This window comes from Mizuhopecten yessoensis, unplaced genomic scaffold (assembly GCF_002113885.1).
Source record: "Mizuhopecten yessoensis strain PY_sf001 unplaced genomic scaffold, ASM211388v2 scaffold11133, whole genome shotgun sequence".
Taxonomy (NCBI): Eukaryota; Metazoa; Mollusca; class Bivalvia; order Pectinida; family Pectinidae; genus Mizuhopecten; species Mizuhopecten yessoensis.
The window spans coordinates 419,896-435,456 of record NW_018408896.1 but is presented as its reverse complement, the minus strand read 5'-3'; the positions used below and the strand labels follow the sequence as shown (position 1 = coordinate 435,456).

Sequence of the window (15,561 nt, the reverse complement as noted above, 5' to 3'; positions counted from 1 at the left end):
AAACATAGCAAATTCTTTAAAATCCTTCTCATTCTGTAGGAATGAAAGGATTTAATCCATATTTGGTCTGAAGCATTCTTGGGTGAATTTTGTGTAAGCAGTGGGTGTGGTCTCCCAGGGGGCAGAAGGGCGAGGCCAAATAGGAGAAATAGAGGTAAAATCTTTAAAATCCTTCTTCGACCATCAGGATTAAGGGATTTTATCCTTATTTAGTCTGGAGCATCCTTGGGCCAAGGGGACTTAATTTTGTATAAATAGTGGGTAGACCCCCCTAGGGGCATAAGGGTGGGGCTCTGTTTGAAGTTTGTTCTCGCTACATTTGTATATCTCAAGTACTGGATGGATCTTTCTGAAATTTCATATGTACTTACAGCACCTACCATTGAGTGCTATATCTTTACTTTATACCAATTATTTTAAACACATTCAGGTGAGCGATACAGGCCCTCTGGGCCTCTTGTTTTGCATATATGACAGAACTATCGAGGGTAAGAAAAATTTGTGATAAATATCTTACACCCAAATTCATGAGCATGACATCACAATGGGACAACAATGACGTGATGTCACAGAATCGGGAAACTCTGTTGCTGAGATGCAGAAATTGTGAATCCTTAATTTTTAATGATTGAAATGAGAGAAAAAGATTCTTTCATGCCAAGGATGGGATACTACCGGTATAAAGGGAAATTCCACTCTCGGGATTCAGCCAGCAAGCCTTGGGTTTTTGGGTGGAATTTCCCCATCCTACACTCCTGCGCATGAAAGAGTCTAATAATCAAATGCATGTAAATATATTTCTACATTTGATGGCAGAAAGCCTTAAATATGAATGGTTATATACTAACCAATTATGACAGTATATATCTAAGACTGAAAGCACATGTATATTAGCTCAATACTTCATTAAGATATTGCTACTTTCTAGTTATTGTAGATCACAATGATTTCTGTAGACACCTCTTTTTACAATTATGATTCAAACCAATTATGCACCAGAATTTCAATTCACATAATTACCATAAAATATTCATATTTCTTGTTACTATACATCTAAATACTCATCATCCATGATCTTATCTCAGAAATTTATGCAAAGATTTTTGTGTCATAAAAATGTATTAATATGATCAATCATACATGTACAGAAAACTAAACAAATTGATATAAATAACATTTTTATTTCAACAATTAACAAAAAATTGACGAAGAAAAATTATCTACACAATTTGCTACCATATCCTTTTCTTCACAATGTATAATACTGTGGCAAAAAAGAACACGACAGCCAGAAATATGAGCAGTCTGTCAGTTAGTTGTCGCCGTCCATATTTTGTGATGAGTTTGCGGGAGCTGACCAAATGTCCGCCCATACCCTTCATCTCCTCGTGTGTGCCCTGTAGTGTGGACGATGACTGGACTGAAATACAAGATACATCTCTGAGCTAGTGAGTCGATGTAACTGATGTGATTGTGAAGCTAGGATATTGCTCAAATTCTACAATAAACTAATCCTCGAAATTCCACGGGTTACAGCTCACACTTACAAAATGTATGTTTGGCACCCCTGGAATATGTCCGGACTAAATCGAAGGCATGCGGTTAGCTATTCGATTAGTTTCAGGTGAAAAAGTTGACCAATTGCTTTTCTGATAATGACCTTTGAGATAACAGCATGAGGACGGATACCCAACTTCAATTTTTATTTTTTTTATTTTTTATTTACTTGTTTGACATGCATGGCTATCAGATAAAACCTGAAATTTTCTGGCATCTATCAAGGTTTATAATCCAAGACTTGTTGATATAAAAGGATGGATTTATCCAGTGCAGGCTGAGGGAAATTTGACAAATTACTAACATTATTTATTAAGTTTAGTAGGTTAAGTCAATTCATTAATAATTATGGTGATTAGAGTTAGTCAACTAAAAAGAAACAATACTGGCTAAGAGTAATTTGACTACTTACAATACAGATGTTCGAGGTAAAGTCAATTAAAAACTAATAATGGTGGTTGAGTTAGTCAGCTAATTAGGAACAATACTGTTTAGGGATAATGGTAAGTCAACTATCACAAACACTAACAATACTGGCAAGGGTTAATGGTGAGGCAACTATAAATTACCAACAAATTACAGATAACGGGTAAGTCAACTACTGGTATTTACAAACTATACTAGCAAGGGGAAAGTCTATTACCGGTATTTACAAACTATACTAGCAAGGGGTAAGTCTATTACCGTTATTTACAAACTATACAAGCAAGGGGTAAGTCTATTACCGGTATTTACAAACTATACTAGCAAGGGGTAAGTCTATTACCAGTATTTACAAACTATACAAGCAAGGGGTAAGTCAATTACCGGTATTTACAAACTATACAAGCAAGGGGTAAGTCTATTACCGGTATTTACAAACTATACAAGCAAGGGCTACGTCAATTACCGTTATTTACAAACTATACTAGCAAGGGGTAAGTCAATTACTGGTATTTACAAACTATACAAGCAAGGGGTAAGTCAGTTACCGGTATTTACAAACTATACAAGCAAGGGGTAAGTCTATTACCGGTACTTACAAACTATACAAGCAAGGGGAAAGTCTATTACCGGTATTTACAAACTATACAAGCAGAGGGTAAGTCTATTACCGGTATTTACAAACTATACAAGCTAGGGGTAAGTCTATTACCAGTATTTACAAACTATACAAGCAAGGGGTAAGTCAATTACTGGTATTTACAAACTATACAAGCAAGGGGTAAGTCAGTTACCGGTATTTACAAACTATACAAGCAAGGGGTAAGTCAATTACCGGTATTAACAAACTATACTAGCAAGGGGTAAGTCTATTACCAGTATTTACAAACTATACAAGCAAGGGGTAAGTCTATTACCGTTATTTACAAACTATACTAGCAAGGGGTAAGTCAATTACAGGTATTAACAAACTATACAAGCAAGGGGTAAGTCTATTACCGGTATTTACAAACTATACAAGCAATGGGTAAGTCTATTACCGGTATTTACAAACTAACAAGCAAGGGGTAAGTCTATTACCGGTATTTACAAACTATACAAGCAGAGGGTAAGTCTATTACCGGTATTTACAAACTATACTAGCAAGGGGTAAGTCTATTACTGGTATTTACAAACTATACAAGCAAGGGGCAAGTCAATTACTGGTATTTACAAACTATACAAGCAAGGGGTAAGTCAATTACCGGTATTTACAAACTATACAATCAAGAGGTAAGTCAATTACCGGTATTAACAAACTATACTAGCAAGGGGTAAGTCTATTACTGGTATTTACAAACTATACAAGCAAGGGGCAAGTCAATTACTGGTATTTACAAACTATACAAGCAAGGGGTAAGTTTATTACCAGTATTTACAAACTATACAAGCAAGGGGTAAGTCAATTACCGGTATTTACAAACTATACAAGCAAGAGGTAAGTCAATTACCTGTATTAACAAACTATACAAGCAAGGGGTAAGTCAATTACCGGTATTTACAAACTATACAAGCAAGAGGTAAGTCAATTACCTGTATTAACAAACTATACAAGCAAGGGGTAAGTCAATTACCGGTATTTACAAACTATACAAGCAAGGGGTAAGTTTATTACCAGTATTTACAAACTATACAAGCAAGGGGTAAGTCAATTACCGGTATTTACAAACTATACAAGCAAGGGGTAAGTTTATTACCAGTATTTACAAACTATACAAGCAAGGGGTAAGTCAATTACTGGGATTTACAAACTATACTAGCAAGGGTTAAGTCAATTACCGGTATTTACAAACTATCCAAGCAAGAGGTAAGTCAATTACCGGTATTAACAAACTATACAAGCAAGGGGTAAGTCAATTACTGGTAATTACAAACTATACAAGCAAGGGGTAAGTCTATTGCCGGTATTTACAAACTATACTAGCAAGGGGTAAGTCAATTACCGGTATTTACAAACTATACAAGCAAGGGGTAAGTCAATTACTGGGATTTACAAACTATACTAGCAAGGGTTAAGTCAATTACCGGTATTTACAAACTATACAAGCAAGGGGTAAGTTTATTACCAGTATTTACAAACTATACAAGCAAGGGGTAAGTCTATTGCCGGTATTTACAAACTATACTAGCAAGGGGTAAGTCTATTACTGGTATTTACAAACTATACAAGCAAGGGGTAAGACAATTACTGGTATTTACAAACTATACTAGCAAGGGTTAAGTCAATTACCGGTATTTACAAACTATCCAAGCAAGAGGTAAGTCAATTACCGGTATTAACAAACTATACTAGCAAGGGGTAAGTCTATTACTGGTATTTACAAACTATACAAGCAAGGGGTAAGTCTATTACCATTATTTACAAACTATACTAGCAAGGGGTAAGTCAATTACTGGTATTTACAAACTATACAAGCAAGGGGTAAGACAATTACTGGTATTTACAAACTATACTAGCAAGGGTTAAGTCAATTACCGGTATTTACAAACTATCCAAGCAAGAGGTAAGTCAATTACCGGTATTAACAAACTATACTAGCAAGGGGTAAGTCTATTACTGGTATTTACAAACTATACAAGCAAGGGGCAAGTCAATTACTGGTATTTACAAACTATACTAGCAAGGGTTAAGTCAATTACCGGTATTTACAAACTATACAATCAAGAGGTAAGTCAATTACCGGTATTAACAAACTATACTAGCAAGGGGTAAGTCTATTACTGGTATTTACAAACTATACAAGCAAGGGGCAAGTCAATTACTGGTATTTACAAACTATACTAGCAAGGGTTAAGTCAATTACCGGTATTTACAAACTATACAAGCAAGGGCTACGTCAATTACCGTTATTTACAAACTATACTAGCAAGGGGTAAGTCTATTACTGGTATTTACAAACTATACAAGCAAGGGGCAAGTCAATTACTGGTATTTACAAACTATACAAGCAAGGGGTAAGTCAATTACCGGTATTTACAAACTATACAAGCAAGGGGTAAGTCAATTACTGGTATTTACAAACTATACTAGCAAGGGTTAAGTCAATTACCGGTATTTACAAACTATACAAGCAAGAGGTAAGTCAATTACCGGTATTAACAAACTATACAAGCAAGGGGTAAGTCTATTACCGTTTTTAACAAACTATACTAGCAGGGGGTAAGTCAACTGTAGTATAATCTGCTCATGTGACCATCTGTATCAAATGACCATCTGTTTTAAGTGACCATTTTTCATTTCTCCTGAATGTTTTTATTGTGTAATTAACTTTAAATTAATAACAATATAGTTGAGGAGTAAGTTGACTAATTAATAAGAATAGAATGAGTGTTAAAATAGTTTTTTTTTTTTTCTATGAGTATAAGAAACTAATTGATCAGGCCCGAGTATAAAGATACTATACTGACTTGTCAGAAGAATGAGATTGAATTTACTGGCTTAAGAGACTATAATCACTCAGACAAACTATGCTGTACTAAGCTGATTTACACTTACTCAGTGTGGACTTGGTGAGTTCACTCTTGTGGACCTGAGCAGCCATTGTCCTGTTTAAGCTCATCAGACTCTCGTTGATATCACTGCCTCGCTTGGCCAATATCTCCTTGGAATTCACAGTCCTTTAAAAAATTCAAAAATATTTGATCACATGATTACCAGTTCAGAGAATACACCTCTTGTCATAGTTTTACGTATGAACTCATGTCATATGGGTAACATTGATGTCATCAACAAAGTGATGTTAATAGACTTCCAGATTATATACTGATGTCACCCAGGGTACAGTAGATATAGAGCCACAATGGTGACATCTGAGGCTTCAAGAATGACCTAAAAAATGGGGGATTTTCTTTGAAAATATTTGCAAGAATTCTTGATTTGTTTTATAATTTCTAAATAGAAAGGAGCTTAAATTCAATTCAATCTCATATGGTATTAATGAAACTTGTCATCAATAATTAATTCTTGTTCACCAGAGGCTCTCTAAAATGAACAGTTATTAGACTGCTAACTCACTTCATGATTTGTATATGAAATGAAAACTCATGTAGAATCCAATATTATATATGTTTGTAAAAGAGTATTCACTTGTAATTTTACATCCCCTTCGAAACAAGCACGGTAAAAAAAAAAATACATAGATACAATGATTAGATACTTGATGCAGTACGTAGTACCTTATTATCCAATATTACTACAACAGTGTTGCTCACCCAACCTTGGTGTTGACAGTGTGTGCAGTTTTCTATGTATAACACTGTCGGCCATGGTGATACCTACTGACTTTTGACTATGGTACCCCCTCCTGAAGACCTTATCCAATATTACTACTGTTCACTTCTAATTTTACATCCCCTTCGAAACAACAGTGTTGCTCACCCAACCTTGGTGTTGACTTTGTGTACAGTTTTCTATGTGTAACACTATTGGTGGCCATGGTGATAACTGTACCTTCTTGTCTTGACTATGGCATCATTTCCTGAAGACCTTATCTCAACCACCTATCAATAATTTTATTACCATTTATACCCTTTTCTAGTATATTAACAGTTCTTTAATACTGTACCTTCTATTTCTGGAATGTACCAATTGTTTCTTAATGGAGCCGAACATATTCTGGCAGTAGATAATGTTTTTTACTGTACCTATCGTTTCCTGACTATACTTACCTACCTGTACTAACAATTTTCCTAACTGTACTTACCGTTTCCTGACTGTACTAATCGTTACCTGACTATACTAACCGTTTCCTACCTGTACTAACAATTTTCCTAACTGTACTAACCATTTCCTGACTGTACTAACCGTTTCCTACCTGTACTAACAATTTTCCTACCTGTACTAATCGTTACCTGACTATACTAACCGTTTCCTACCTGTACTAACAATTTTCCTAACTGCACTATCCGTATCCTGACTGTACTAACTGTTTCCTGACTGTTCTAACCGGGTACCTGACTATACTTACCGTTTCCTAACTGTACTAACTGTTACCTGACTGTACTAACCGTTTCCTGACTGTACTAACTGTTTCCTGACTGTTCTAACCATTTCCTGGCTGTACTAACCATTTCCTACCTGTACTAACTGTTACCTGACTGTACTAACCGTTTCCTGACTATACTAACCGTTTCCTGACTATACTAACCATTTCCCGATTGTACTAACTGTTACCTGACTGTACTAACCATTTCCTGACTATACTAACCGTTTCCTGACTGTACTAACTGTTACCTGACTGTACTAACCATTTCCTGAATATACTAACTGTTTCCAGACTGTACTAACCATTTCCTGACTATACTAACCATTTCTTGACTGTACCTACTGTTTCCTGACTATACTAACAATTTCCTGACTATACTTACCGTTTCCTGACTGTACTAACCATTTCCTGACTATACTAACTGTTTCCTGACTGTACTAACCATTTCCTGACTATACTAACTGTTTCCTGACTGTACTAACCATTTCCTGACTATACTAACTGTTAATAACCATTTCCTAACTGTACTAACCGTTACCTGACTATACTAACTGTTTCCTGACTGTACTAACTGTTTCCTGACTGTACTAACTGTTAATAACCATTTCCTAACTGTATTAACCATTTCCTGACTGTACTAACTGTTTCCTAACTGTACTAACCGTTTCCTGACTGTACTAACTGTTTCCTAACTGTACTAACCGTTTCCTGGCTGTACTAACCATTTCCTACCTGTACTAACTGTTACCTGACTGTACTAACCGTTTCCTGACTATACTAACCGTTTCCTGACTATACTAACCATTTCCCGATTGTACTAACTGTTACCTGACTGTACTAACCATTTCCTGACTATACTAACCGTTTCCTGACTGTACTAACTGTTACCTGACTGTACTAACCATTTCCTGAATATATTAACTGTTTCCAGACTGTACTAACCATTTCCTGACTATACTAACCATTTCTTGACTGTACCTACTGTTTCCTGACTATACTAACAATTTCCTGATAATACTTACCGTTTCTTGACTGTACTAACCATTTCCTGACTATACTAACTGTTTCCTGACTGTACTAACCATTTCCTGACTATACTAACTGTTTCCTGACTGTACTAACCATTTCCTGACTATACTAACTGTTAATAACCATTTCCTAACTGTACTAACCGTTACCTGACTATACTAACTGTTTCCTGACTGTACTAACTGTTTCCTGACTGTACTAACTGTTAATAACCATTTCCTAACTGTATTAACTGTTTCCTGACTGTACTAACTGTTTCCTAACTGTACTAACCGTTTCCTGACTGTACTAACCATTTCCTACCTGTACTAACTGTTACCTGACTGTACTAACCATTTCCTGACTATACTAATTGTTTCCTGACTGTACTAACTGTTAATAACCATTTCCTAACTGTACTAACTGTTTCCTAACTGTACTAACCGTTACCTGACTATACTAACTGTTTCCTGACTGTACTAACTGTTTCCTGACTGTACTAACTGTTAATAACCATTTCCTTACTGTATTAACCGTTTCCTGACTGTACTAACTGTTTCCTAACTGTACTAACCGTTTCCTGACTGTACTAACCGTTTCCTAACTGTATTAACCGTTTCCTAACTGTACTAACCATTTCCTAACTGTACTAACTGTTTCCTGATTTTACCTGGGTTTTTTATGGTACCCACCGTTTTCTGGCTGTGGTTCCTCCTGTCAATAACATTTCTTTTTCATTTTTGTCTATTCTCAACTGTACAGACACGTTTGTCTTTCTAAGGCTTCCCACAGTACTGCAATGAAAAAACAGGTGTATATGGCTTTTATTTGAAACTTAATATAATGCAAATATGTAATGATCTGAACTTATTGATAAGCTTAAGTACTCATCTATGTAAAAGCTAAAAGCTGTAACAGGGGCATCAATTTTTTTTAATACCTGTAAATAAATGTGTTGCCTTATAGGTAATCCAATGAACCACATACGGTAAATAGCATGACACAGGATTTTTTTTCAACTAAAAACTTATGTCAGCTTTCCAACAGCTATTAGCTGGTCTCTCAAAAGCTACATTCAAATTATTTTTGTTTTAGGGATCCCAAAACTATCGTGTTAATTTGATTAGAATGGAAATAATGGAAAGGTAAACATAACCCTTTTTATCTTTCCAATAGTAAAATACCTGTTGACTATACAACATTAATATTATTATTTTATACCATTATAACAATATCTACCTGGCAAGTCTTTGCTTCTGATTCTCAACATCCTTTTGAATTATTTGTCTGTCTTCTTCTTTGTCTTGTTCAAAGCCTAGAGTCTCTAACTCCTGGAGAAAAGATACATTAATTATCAACACTACATGTTTACAATTCTGTGTTTTGAAGTGCCACACTGGCGTGTTTGTAAAGAGTGAAAGAAAATGCCAAATAAGGCTTGGATCCTTCATTATTATTCAGAAAAGCACAGTAATGAAATTTTCAGGTATTGTGAGGCAATTTATAAAAGGAAACAAAAAGGAACTTAGGAGAAATATAAAATTTATTACAAAACATGGGAACAGCTAAACAGGAGCATTTTATTATGGACACTTATTAGACAAGTTTTTAGTTACAATCTTAATTCTGGTGTTGGTGGTTACTTCAAATTGCAATCAATGCAATCAACACTAGTAACTCTATATACCTCAATGAAAATAATATGTATATATATATTTAAATGAATTTCATTTCATTTTGAACACTAAAACCAAAATTATATGACCTCAATCTTTTTCCTGAGCTTGTTAACTTTTCCTCTGGCCTCAACATTGATGTCTTCCAGCACCTCTTTGGTATCGGCACACTCCCTAATGTCCTGTAAGACAGACACAATAAACAGGTCTCACAAACCAAACATTGATTTCAAAATAAACCAATTGGCAAAATAGTTATGCACAATAAAACCTTGTTATACTGCCACCATTTGTCAAATGACTTAGGTATGTGACATCACATATTGTCATGGTTACAACTTGTGTGTTACATCAAATGTTGTCATGGTCATTAGGTGTTTCAACACATGTTGTCATGGTTACAACTTTTGTGTTACATCAAATGTTGTCATGGTCATAAGCTGTTTCATCACATGTTGTCATGGGAATAGGGTGTTACATCACATTTTGTCATGGTAACAGGGTATGCCATATTACATGCTGTTGTCCTACAACACATTAATGTCATGAACAAGTTATAAATTCACTTTAACGCTGGGGAAACTTGTAAGCCTTTGAATTGTACTTGATTAAATGTTGTCTAATTCTGGGACAAAGCCTTAACACAGGTGGGGGATGGATGTCACATGGATATTGCTAGTATTGCAGATATGTTACACTTAATGTTCAGACTTCACTCTTTATGTGCATATAAACTTCCTATTAAAACAACCTAAGAGGAGAGAGAGAGTGTGGTGTGCTTACAACAGGGATTAATCTCTGACTAAATCCATGTAGTTTCCACAAGTCTACTGATAGAGTAAAAGGGAAATTCCCTCTAGCGCTTAGCTAGAAGGTGACCATAATCCTATGCATAATTAAAACCTCCTACACTATTTCCCCCTTTTTTAAATGTGTTCACCTTCGAACACCACAACAACATAGTTCTTACTCTCTGTCACAACAGGGAGGGCCACATCCCAACACCATTTGTAACAGGAACGAGTATGTTAAGTATGCCTTCACTGGGATAAAATCAGTGACCCTCCGCTTACCATTCAGCTGCTCTACTGGCAGGGCTAAATGGAAATTCCCTCTAGTTAGAAGCTGGCCATAATCTTATGTCAATTTAAATTTAAATCTATTGAATTTATACAAATTATCAAAGACTTTAGGAATTTTTCATCTACTCAAATAACAAAAGAAATGACTGAATAAGAAAAATCCAGATTAGATCAATGTCAAGTCATTCAAGCTATCGTCATGGAACTGCATGGGCTGGGCCACAAGGTATAGATAGCTCAATTAGTAGAGTGTCTGTCTAGATTTTGGAGGGACCTGAGTTTAAGTTCCAGTCTGGCTGTTCATTTTTCTTCTCCTGTTACATTTGGTGCCCCTCAATTTTTTTTTTATATATATACCCACAGGAGGTGGTACAAGATCTGGTGTGTCTATAGGGAAGAATTTTTCAAAGAAGGGCGGAATGTAGTGGAACTGGACTGGGCGATCTCATGCGACCAGTTAGCTAAATTGGTAGAGCGTCAGCCTAGAGTTTGGAGGGTCCCTGGTTTGAGTCCCAGTTCGCTATAATAGTGTAACAGGAAAGAGAATAGTGTGCTTCCACCGGGCATCAAACCCTCGATCTCCAGGTTCCTAGTCGGACGCTCCACCACTGAGCTAAAGGGAAATTCCCTCTAGCTCAAAGCTAGAAGGCGATCTTCATCCTATTGCAATTAAAACCTGCCACACTACTCTCCCCTTTTTAAATGTGTTCGCCCTCGAACACCACAACCCAGGTTCTAACGTTACCTCCCTGTCACTACAGAGAGGGCCACGGACACCATTTGTAACAGGAAAGACCGGGGATTGAACCCTCAATCTCCAGGTTCCTTGTCGGACGCTCTACCACTGAGCTAAAGGGAAATTCCCTCTAGCTCGAAGCTAGAAGTCAACCTTAATCCTATGTACAATTAAAACCAGCTAGCTGCAGCCACAATAGCATGAAATGTAATTGATATTGCATTTAAAAGCTTGTTTGATTAAGCCACAGGAATCTCCATCTGGTATGTTAATATGTGAAAACATGAAATAATTTTCCTTACCCTATATTTCTACTATCTGCAATTGTTTTAGATGAATTTGGGCCTAATATAAATAAAGCCCTGCTTTCTTACATTTTTTCTTCTGTATTTTCCTAAAATCACTACAAAAAGAACTTTATATTCCCAAAATCATGCTTTATGTGTCCGATTTCAAGGCATAGACCCCTGTCGAAAAGTAGAAAAACCACTGCATATTTTCACATTATCATACCATGCCAGATGCAATATTCCTGCCATTCAGTTGTTTATGATTTTCCCAATGTAGTCCGTGCATGCCAATGTTGTATCAACTTAAATTACCTGGATGAGTGCTTTTATTTGAAGATCTAACCGAACAATTTCTTGTAAACACAGTCGCACATGGATATCCTCTGCAGCCATGTCTTTTTTGCCACATCAAAATGAAAATGAAACCGGAAGTGAAGTTCCGGAACTGGAATTCACGACCATGTTTAGCATTAGACACCGATATTGTTTTTCCGGTGAAGAAAAAGATACCGATGGATTCATCCCTAAACTCAGTAAATATCTCAACTCACACATACCAATGTTACTATTGTCTAATACCATGTCTTTCATGGTAGTATGTCGAAACAGTACGTTCAGCGGATATTTGATTATAATGTAATCTACATGTTGCATCATTGACTGACAGTGACAGCTGTCAGTGTCAAGTATCGATACACGATACAGTACGGCCCTGAAAACACCCCGAAAAATACAAAGACTTGTACTTCAAAATGATTTAGACTTACACCCGCGGAACGATTAGTGTGTATGTTTTTTCAGCTGTCATGTAGAAAGAATCATAAGCAATTTTGATTTATAGTTAGTGATGGTTTTTGTCAGAAGTAAATGACTGTCACATTTTATTGATATATTTTAAAGAAAAACAACAACAAAAGGGATATGCCTAGTCAGTTATTTTGGACTATGATGGAGATGTTTGCGATACGTTTGATAATATTTTTTAACACATCAACTTGTTTGACATACTTACATGCTGTAGTGGACAATTACAGTCAAATAATATATTGTATTTAATTTGAATATTTATCAGTGGTAGATCTACCAGAGCGTCCTAGGAAGTCTGGGATCGCATGTTCGATCCCGATTTAAGCACACTACTCTCTTTACTGTTACAGTAGGTTAAGATAAACTCGGTCATTGAATGAGAATGTGGAAATTTACTGTTATGAAGAATTCCATTGACATTAATTTTGTAAAAAAAAACACCATTCTATTCTCAACTTATGTTGTTCATCAAATGGAGTATCAAGTTAGTAATCTATACAAAAATAACAATCAAACTCGTACACCATATGAATTTCTCAGCTTTCTGCTGCTGTTGATTTAGAAAAGATTAGTTAAGTACTTCGGGTGAACAATGGTTGCGAATATTGTATTTATTTGGTCACTCAATATTTCTGATTGTTACAACAAATACAGTCTTGTATTTGGTATGAAAAAGCATTCAATACAAGAATGACTCATAAATCAAAATTACCTACCTTAATTCTTTTTCAACACTACAGTTCTGCTGTATGTGAAAATTACTAGGCTTTCTATAGAGTAATCTTCAATTTAAAAACACAAGTATTTAAGGAGAAAAGAAGTCAATAAGACGTCCAGGATGGTATTTCTTCATCTGAATTTTTTTTCATTGTTTGTAAATATCTTTTTTAGATTAAACATGTCAGAGTTGAGATTATTTTACCTTGGCTTGAGGAGATTTGTTTGAGTTCCCGTGCATCGTCTGAAGTCAGAGGATGTACCCACTTGTATGAATTAAAGTTAACTCATTTACCCCTACACATCTAAAGTGGACTTTTCAAGTCATTGATTTGGTAAGGTTCAAAAGTGATGTTAGGGGTGAATGAGTTTAATTATCAGTTTCTGTTTTTCTAACAGCTGAATTTACATATGATGAAATTTAGACTTATATAATGTTGCTTTCACATCTGCATTTTCCGATCATTTTCTCATTGATTTTCCATGACAATAGGCACACCAACAAGGAAGGAAAGCAGACATGTTGCTGAAGTCAAGGAAACCAGAGGAGGCCATCTTTTGTCATAGGAGAGCTGCAGGTATCCAACACTGATGTTGTCTAGTACTAGTGTTATTCATCCCTAGCATTAATTTCATCTCACCTGGTCTGCAGGACCATGGTGAGCATATGCCATACCGCAGCGTCTGTCGCCCGTCCTCCGTCAACTTTTTCTTTCAAACGCTACTAGTCCTGAACGGACAAGTATATTTTGACTATATTTGGTCTGGAGCATAGGATCCTTAGGCCAAGAAGACTCAATTTTGTATAAACGGTGGATGTGGCCCCCTTGGGGGTAGTGGGGCAGGGCCGAATAGGGGAAATTGAGGTAAAACCTTTGAAATCCTTCTTCTACCATAGGAATTAAGGTATTCTATCTCAAGCTAGTCTGGAGCATCCTTTGGCCAAGGGGACACAATTTTGTATCAATGGTGGGTGTGTCCCCCCTGGGGAAAGAGGGGCGGGGCCAAACAATGAAAATAGAGGTAAACCTTTAAAATCCTTCTTCTTCCGTAATGATTAAGGGATTTCATTCTAATTTAGTCTCAAGCATATTTAGGCCAAGGGGACTCAATTTTGTATAAACAGTGGGTGGGGGCCCCCTGGGGCCGAAGGAGCAGGGCCAAATACGGGAAATAGGGGTAAAACCTTTATAATCCTTCTTCTACCATAGGGATTAAGGGATTCTATCCTAAATTAGTCTGGAGCATCCTTTGGCAAAGGACACACAATTTTGTATAAACAGTGGGTCTGGCACCCTAGGGGCCTGAGGGGCGGGGCCCAATAAGGGAAACATAGCTAAGTATTCTTTAAAATCCTTCTTCTTTTGTAGGAATGAAAGAATTTGGTCCATATTTGGTGTGCAGCATCCTTGGGTAAAGAGGACCAATTTTGTATAAAGGGTGGGTCTGGCCCCCTGGGTCCTGAGGGGTGGGGCCCAATAGGGGAAATAGAGGTAAAAACCTTTATAATCCTTCTTCTACCATAGGGATTAAGGGATATTATCCTAATTTAGATTGGGGCATCCTTTGGCAAAGGACACACAATTTTGTATTAACGGTGGGTCTGGCACCCTAGGGGCCTGAGGGGCGGGGCCCAATAAGGGAAACATAGCTAATTATTCTTTAAAATCCTTCTTCTTTTGTAGGAATGAAAGAATTTGGTCCATATTTGGTGTGCAGCATCCTTGGGTAAAGAGGACCAATTTTGTATAAAGGGTGGGTCTGGCCCCCTGGGTCCTGAGGGGTGGGGCCCAATAGGGGAAATAGAGGTAAACACCTTTATAATCCTTCTTCTACCATAGGGATTAAGGGATATTATCCTAATTTAGTCTGGGGCATCCTTGGGCAAAAGGGACTCAATTTCATATAAACAGCTAGTGTGGCCCCCCTGGGGGCAGAAGGGAGGGGCCCAATAGGGGAAACATAGCAAATTCTTCAAAATCCCTCTACTTCTGTAGGAATGACAGGATTTTGTCCAAATTTGGTATGAAGCACCCTTGGGTGAAGGGGAACCAATTTTGATTAAACGGTGTGTCTGACCCCCCTGGAGGCAGAGAGGCGGGGCCAATAGGGGAAATAGAGGTAAAACCTTTTAAATCCTTCTTCTACCCTAGGGATTTAGGGATTTTTTCCTAATTTAGTCTGGAGCATCCTTGGGTCAGCAGGACTCAATTTTGTATAATTGGTTGGTATGACCCCCCC

The 15,561-nt window shown here is 36.8% G+C and overlaps 2 protein-coding genes across 2 annotated transcripts in view; one reads left to right on the top strand and one right to left on the bottom strand.

Annotated features, from left to right (window-relative positions):
- Positions 1-1,168: 1,168 nt before the first annotated feature.
- LOC110466459 (vesicle transport protein SEC20-like) lies at positions 1,169-12,212 on the bottom strand. Its single transcript, XM_021522960.1, has 6 exons — positions 12,109-12,212; positions 9,778-9,870; positions 9,252-9,343; positions 8,705-8,806; positions 5,516-5,637; positions 1,169-1,420 (listed from the first exon to the last, which is right to left on the bottom strand). The coding sequence occupies exons 1-6, from the start codon at positions 12,187-12,189 to the stop codon at positions 1,233-1,235; spliced, it is 678 nt and encodes a 225-aa protein (XP_021378635.1). The 5' UTR covers positions 12,190-12,212; the 3' UTR covers positions 1,169-1,232.
- A 35-nt stretch (positions 12,213-12,247) lies between these two features.
- LOC110466435 (nuclear receptor-binding factor 2-like) overlaps positions 12,248-15,561 on the top strand; it is an 8,713-nt gene continuing 5,399 nt past the window's right edge. The window contains exons 1-2 of the mRNA XM_021522921.1: positions 12,248-12,329; positions 13,814-13,898. Of these exons, the coding sequence (XP_021378596.1) occupies positions 12,309-12,329; positions 13,814-13,898 (106 nt within the window). The 5' untranslated portion in view covers positions 12,248-12,308. The remainder of the gene's footprint in view (positions 12,330-13,813; positions 13,899-15,561) is intronic.